This window comes from Lactuca virosa, chromosome 7, assembly GCF_052849685.1.
Source record: "Lactuca virosa cultivar CGN04683 chromosome 7, Lactuca_virosa_CGN04683_v6, whole genome shotgun sequence".
Classification (NCBI taxonomy): domain Eukaryota; kingdom Viridiplantae; phylum Streptophyta; class Magnoliopsida; order Asterales; family Asteraceae; genus Lactuca; species Lactuca virosa.
Genome location: NC_136432.1, coordinates 195,428,167 through 195,434,998, shown reverse-complemented (window position 1 = coordinate 195,434,998; position 6,832 = coordinate 195,428,167). Strand labels below are relative to the sequence as shown.

The window sequence follows — 6,832 nt, the reverse complement described above, 5'->3', positions numbered from 1 at the left end:
ACATCATAAGACATAATGTCTTTAAGGACATCTCGAACCATATACTAAAAAAATCTTTTTTACACTATAATTTGCACTATAATCCTCAAACCCTACATTATACCTAGCACTATATATAGTTTTGGTGAATAATATAACGCTAAATATAGTGTTACACTATTCATCAACACTAAATATAGTGTTGATGTTGTATTTGTACAATTTAGTCCTTTAATTTTAAACTTAGTTATGTTTTTTTTTGTTTTATACAATTATAATGTTTATATAATAAAGTTATTTGTGTTATCATATATGATAACGTTTTTTGTGTTATCTTATTTAATAAAACCCTTTTTACGAGTGTTGTTTACGAGTGTTTTGTTCATAAATATTTGATAATATACTTTATTAAACATTTGTAATAAAAATATATTTTATAAAAAAGTAATAAGTATAAGGGTTGTTTTTGTAAAATTATAAAAGTTGAATAAAGAACATACCTAGAATATTTTTTTAGTTTTAATTATAATGTAATGGGTTGGAGAAATTTATTGTTTACACTATAATTATAATTATAAGTATAATGTAAAAAAAATAGTGTTAAAGGTTACAGATGGTCTAAATAAAGGAGAAAATTAAAACTATATTTCAAATATAATTATAATCCATTACAAAACAACTTTTGTATCAATCAAATTTAGGGCTTTACAATCAATTTTAAGCCACTAAAAAAATTCCAAAGATAACAGAATTTAGGGCTTTACAATCAAATTTAAGCCACTAAAAAAACTCACATACGATTAAAAATACTATACAAGATTCACCGTATAGGTTTTTACTTAATAAGATGCATGTGAAACCATATTTTCTAAATAATTTAACTTTGCAAAAATTCCAACGAGCGGTGATGTGTTATACGTACACGCTTCTGTCTGCATGTAATTTCCTCTTTTATCAGTAAACTCATCATTGTGGTCAGGTCCACCAACCAGGGCCCCAACCACAATATTTGGGTTCGGGTCAGTGGACCCGTACCAGTTGTCATAACCCTGAGTGCACCCAATGAACCCTTTGTTTTCTCTATATGAAACAATTGAGGCACCTCTATGGTGAACCCTTTTTGGGAAGTTTGGGCCAAAGCCCACTAGATAGCTCATGTTTAATGGGTTAAAGCCCAAAATGTAATCCACTTGTGATTTTGTAAATTGGAAAAGCTCATGAGGTGTTACTTCACCTCCATGGCATTTGAGGTTTTTTTGCTCTAATTTTTGGAGTAAATTTGAGTATACGGATACCAAAAATGCCCCGGAAGATACATATTGCATGTTGTTCCATTGTCGAACGTATAGGAGGCCGCCAGGGGTAAAACGGACATTGTGTTTCGTACCGTTGTTTTTGTTTAGACATGAACAAATGTAGTATTCGGCTTTTGATTGGTATTTTTCTAATACGTCTTTGTATTTTTTGTGTTTCTCTTCGGTAAGCAACTATATAAATAAGACACGACCAAAATGTTAGAAACCATTATTTAAATGATTTGACATGATAATTACAAAAATAATCATTATATGATATAACATTTAATAAAATGATTGCTTGTCTCAGGAATTTAAAAAATGTCATAATTTTTGTAACATGTTATTTTAAAAAAAAATTCTCTAACAACAAGATAAGAAGATATATTTCAAAATTGTTCTTGAAGTTTGCAAATTATTTTAAAATTCATGAAACTATTCTTAGCTTCTTACGATTTCAAAAAATGAATTTTTAAATGTTTGCTTTATCTTTATTATAAGTGTTGCTCTTTTGCTTAAAAATCTAGTTGCAATCATGGAGTGAAACAAAATGAAGTAATCATTTACGCAAAGACTACATACCATATGGTTGTGTCTCTTAAAAGGGTCCACTTCATTCAAAATATGAGATTATTTCGGTCGGGTTTATATCAACACTAATTATTTATTAATTATTAATATATGCACTTTATGATCCATGATTATAAATATATGAGATATATAGAACTTAACTTATGATGATTACATGGTCATGTGATTATATCTTAAAATTATAATTTAATATAATGTAACAACTATTGAAAACAAGAATGTTATTGACATTCTTTCATAAGTTTGTATTTAATTATTTGTACATACTCTTCATTAAAAAAATATTTAAATAAATAAATTATCAAACAAGAGCATCCATTAGGATTTAGGGCGTCAACAACTTTTTGACTGTAATCTAGTGGCTAGTTGAGGGGCCCATATAAATTAATCAACATAAGTACATAACATGTGTTTTTTAAATAATTTTTTTTATTATGATTACATATTTGTCATTGACACTAAAAAAAACCTAGGGATTGGTTTTTTAAATAATTTAGTGACTAGTTGTTGCATATTTTTAAAAATAGAAAGAGTATTTAAGCTTATATAAAGCAATTTAAATATGTAAAAACCGACTAAGAATCATGTCTTAAACTTAATGTAGTAAGAAATTTTTCGCTAAATTACTATCTTCACAAATAAACATTTATGTAAAACTAGAAATTATTTATACAAATTACAAAAGTCAAAGGTAAAAAAAGTACGAAGAGAATTGGTAATCATGAAAAAGTGTGTGACTGTGTAGGCATGAACATAAATAGGTGAAGCTATAACCTTAGCCACCCTCTCTACCACATTTATTTTGACATTTGGCATAGACAAAGCATCAAAAACCCATGTGCACTTTTATTTGTACTATTGATCTTCGTATATATGAATATTCTCATATGAGTGAATAAAACAATCTATTATTATTGATATTGAAATTGATTATGTAAATACAAAGTTATCTTTAGTTTTACTTTTTGTTACTTAACTAATCTTTACAAAATTTTGAATCCTAAAATGTGTAAGACGCTTACATGTCACATGGTAAAGAAAAGAATCATATTCTAAAGTCACCATTCAAATCTATGTTTTTTTATCTTTAGATTTCAATGAATTACTAGATGTGCAAAAAGTCATAAAAGGAAACCTATGAAAAGATACGGGAAATATATATATATTTGAATGTTCGAAAATGAAATCTTGGCTTATTCACCTATTTTTTAATAAATAACTAAATAAGAAGTTTGTACTAAATTTTAATAATGGTGGTTAAAAAACAGTTTGCACTTACAAAATAAAAATCATTGTTTTTTGTAAACTATAGATTTAAAAAGTGAAACTTTATTTCGCAAAAATTGCATTATTTTTCGTCTAAAGTAAAAGTAAATCAATTTCATAAAATCATATTTTTCGTAAAACAGATTGTTGTTTTATATAAAAGTTGAAATATAATATTTTTTTCAAATTTAGTTTAAATTATCCAACAAATTAATTAACCTCGTTTATGTTGAACTAATGTTAGTATGTCAATTCAAAAGAATTGACCTTTGCTAATGTCACTAAAGAACATGCTGATTTTAGGGAGTCTAATAGTACACAATAGTAAAATCAACGTCATAATCATCAAAAAAATGGAGCACAATTGACAAGTGTTGATGTGCAAGTGGACCGAAAAATGCTACTGGTGTGCGTACCTGAGATGCAAGAACTTGAATGCCGGCGAATTTAACATCCCAGCTGAATTCGGTGATGGACCACCCAACGCCACCGAAGGAATCGGCGTTATCGATCACATAACTTAAGTACCGGTGGTTGTCGGTGGCTTTGTACAACCACATCGCGGCCCACAGCAGCTCATCCTCGTGCCCACTCACTGATGTGTAGTAGTTTTTCACCACTCCAATGCTTTCATCGTATTTCCCTCTGTACTTATCCCCAAATTCGAATAACTACCAAAATTCCCAAAATCAAATCGTTATTTCCAATCCCAGGTTTCCCGAATTGTTCATATAGATGGATTTTTGAATTTTGAATTTTGAATTTTGTAATGTACCTGTTGAGCGTGATGCAATAACAAATGGGAGTAATGTGGGTTTGTTTTTCTCAACACAATGGAGGCTGCCGCCATAGCGGCGGCGGTTTCTCCGGCGAGATCTGACCCCGGATTGTTCTCGTCGATCTTGTATGCTTGTCTCGACGTCGTCATATCCTCCGGCCGTTGCCAACAGTAGTGATCGGTGTATCCGTCACCCACCTGTCATGTTATCAGTTACAGGTGAATAGTGATGTGATTAGCGCATTAGTGACTTGTACGTTACAAACAATGAAGGCGTAGGTAGTTACCTCAGCCCATAACACGTTAGGGCTGGTGTGAGCTTTGATGAAATAATCAGTTCCCCATTTGATCGCTTCCATGGCGTGTTCTAACTCTCCGGCACCGGCAATGTACTCGCTGTATTCGATGATACTCCACGACAGCATTGTGACGGTGAATGCCATCGGTAAACCGAACTTGACGTGGTCTCCGGCGTCGTAATAACCTCCGACCAAGTCTACCTGTATATCCACCGGAAAATCAACAGAATAAACAAAACCCTAACAAATTTACAAAACACGAAACAATAGCGTTAATGATGGCGACGTACGCCTTGTTCAAGGCCGTCGGTGAGGCCGGAATTATCGCGCCAGGTGACGCGTTGGTTGTACGGAAGGCGGCCGGAGCGTTGAGCTTCAAAGTATAGCAGAGATTTAGTGAGGGCGTCGGCGTAATTATGTGAAGGACTACATCTACAGGAAGCAAAAATGGAGAAGAGAGAGAGAAGAAAGCAACAATGGTGTAGAAATGATAATGACGGCTTCCTCTTTATCATCATCGTCTTCTCCATTTTTGAGATTAACAGCTCAAATTTAAAAATCAAATCGATATTCTATCAGACTCTTCCCTCCTAAAGAGATTTTAGGAGCGAAGAAGGGAGAGAATTATGAGCCTCTGTGTGGCTGTGTTCATTTTATAAAGTGGCAAAAAAATATCAAAAAATTCATGAGATGCATAAAAAACGGTTTTAAATAATGTTACCGTTTTTTAAAAATTTTAACTTTTACTTATTTAACAAGGCAAATTGTTCAATTAAATAATTTTATATTCAGTTACTTATCATTTTATAAACGGTTTAACAAAATGTTTATAGGTATGTAATAAGTTTATAATTAGATTTTATATATATATATATATATATATATATATATATATATATATATATATATATATAGTCAAGTTAGAAAAAATACTCAAAATTTTGAGAAACCAAAGAACTTAATTCATTATGATCTTCGGATCAAATTCATTCATGGATCCTGCAAACCTTGATCGTCAGATCAATTTGTTTCATAGGCCGTAATATAATTTTTTTGGTCTCTAGCAATCTTAATATTTGATTGGACCCGATTTTATAATAAACACTAAAAACCATCTATCTATTAATAGATTAAATTGGTAGCATAAAGATTGTTTATCTTCATGCATCTATTTTATACATGGTCATATGAAATAAAAATTATGCATTGAAGTAGCCATTTGTATAAGTTATTTTTAGTGTTAAATTTTGGAGAAAATATGCTAAGGTCAATAATGTGCCATATAGATCTTCCGTTATTGTTTTAGGGATGCATTTGAAACTGCTACACTTACGTAACAAACAACGTACAAAAATGATTGATAAAACTCCATTTAAGATATGGTTGGTAGTGTGGAACACTCTAATCATTTAAAAACCTTTTAAAGCACTTTTAAAATAGATAAAATATTGTTTTGTGAAATTATGTCCTAAAGTTTCGGTTGTTATCATAATAAAAGTTTTAAAATAGTATAAAAGGAGGGTAACAATTATAACCTCTTAACACAAGATAAGTAACATCTATATGACATTGGTCTTCAAAATATCACATATTCTTTTAAGGGCGTGTTTCGGTGTTTGACAAAACTAACTGTTAGTCGGTAGCTGACAGCTGCAAACTAAAAGTTGTAGCTTTTATTATATAAATATTTGACAAAAATAATTGGAAACTTTTGAAAAATATAAAATTACAAAAATTGGTATTAATCTAAAAGCTAAATGTGGAACATAATTAATAAAAATGACAATTCTACAAATTGATTAAAAAGCTCAATTTTTTTTTTTAATGCTACATGAAATAGCTTTTGAATTTGAAGCATTTGGTTTAAACAAAAACCTAAAAATTCATACTGTCAAACAAAGTTTTTTTGTTGAAATTAAATGTTTTGTCAAAAGCTGAAAGATAGAAGCTCCCAAACGTTTCTTGTCAAACACGTCTTAAGTCTCAAACACTACTTAAATCTGAATAAATGTCAAAATAACAAGTTAGACATTGAAATGATTAGTATCAAGACCGACACATCTCAAGGGTAAAGAAATTTTTTTGCAATCCATTGCCCAATCGAAAGTCCTCAAAACATTTAGAAAAAAATCCTTTACATGTACAGTTAACTCTTTTCTCTTTGAAATATCTTAAATCTTTGTAAAATAATCTTACTCTTTCGATATCAAAGCCTTTAAAAAAGTTTTACTCTTTTATACAATTTACACTTGTAAAACATCTTAGAAAAACAACTTAACTCTTAAAACACTTTTAATCGATCTTGTCCGAAACATAACACTATTCACATGTTTAACCCTTAAACACTTTAATGGATCTTGTCCAACACCTTACACCTTTCACATACTATTTACTCTTTTTCTTTTTGAAACACTTTGATATTTATTAAACATTTAAGCATTATTTCAAATAGAAGAATGCAATGCAAGATGCTTATATCCCCTTTTCTCGTTTATTTTTTTTTTTGGTCCATCTCATGCTTTTTGGTTCATGTTTGATAGCAATGGTGTGACATCCACTAGTTTTCAGAACCAATTAAAACTTTTTATTTACACTTTAAAATCATTTTATTGATAATTGCGGAA

At 30.2% G+C, this 6,832-nt stretch overlaps 1 protein-coding gene across 1 annotated transcript; it reads right to left on the bottom strand.

Annotated features, from left to right (window-relative positions):
- Positions 1–602: 602 nt before the first annotated feature.
- Positions 603–4,838, bottom strand: GH9B8 (glycosyl hydrolase 9B8). Its single transcript, XM_079059679.1, has 5 exons — positions 4,499–4,838; positions 4,197–4,409; positions 3,907–4,107; positions 3,548–3,802; positions 603–1,466 (listed from the first exon to the last, which is right to left on the bottom strand). The coding sequence occupies exons 1-5, from the start codon at positions 4,736–4,738 to the stop codon at positions 819–821; spliced, it is 1,557 nt and encodes a 518-aa protein (XP_078915805.1). The 5' UTR covers positions 4,739–4,838; the 3' UTR covers positions 603–818.
- Between the last annotated feature and the right edge of the window lie 1,994 nt (positions 4,839–6,832).

Coding starts and splice junctions, on each gene's coding strand:
- GH9B8 (XM_079059679.1), bottom strand. CDS start 4,738: ATGGAGAAGACGATGATGATAAAGAGGAAGCCGTCATTATCATTTCTA. Junction 4,410..4,498: donor CCGACGGCCTTGAACAAGGC/GTACGTCGCCAT, acceptor GTGGATATACAG/GTAGACTTGGTCGGAGGTTA. Junction 3,803..3,906: donor TATTGCATCACGCTCAACAG/GTACATTACAAA, acceptor GAATTTTGGTAG/TTATTCGAATTTGGGGATAA.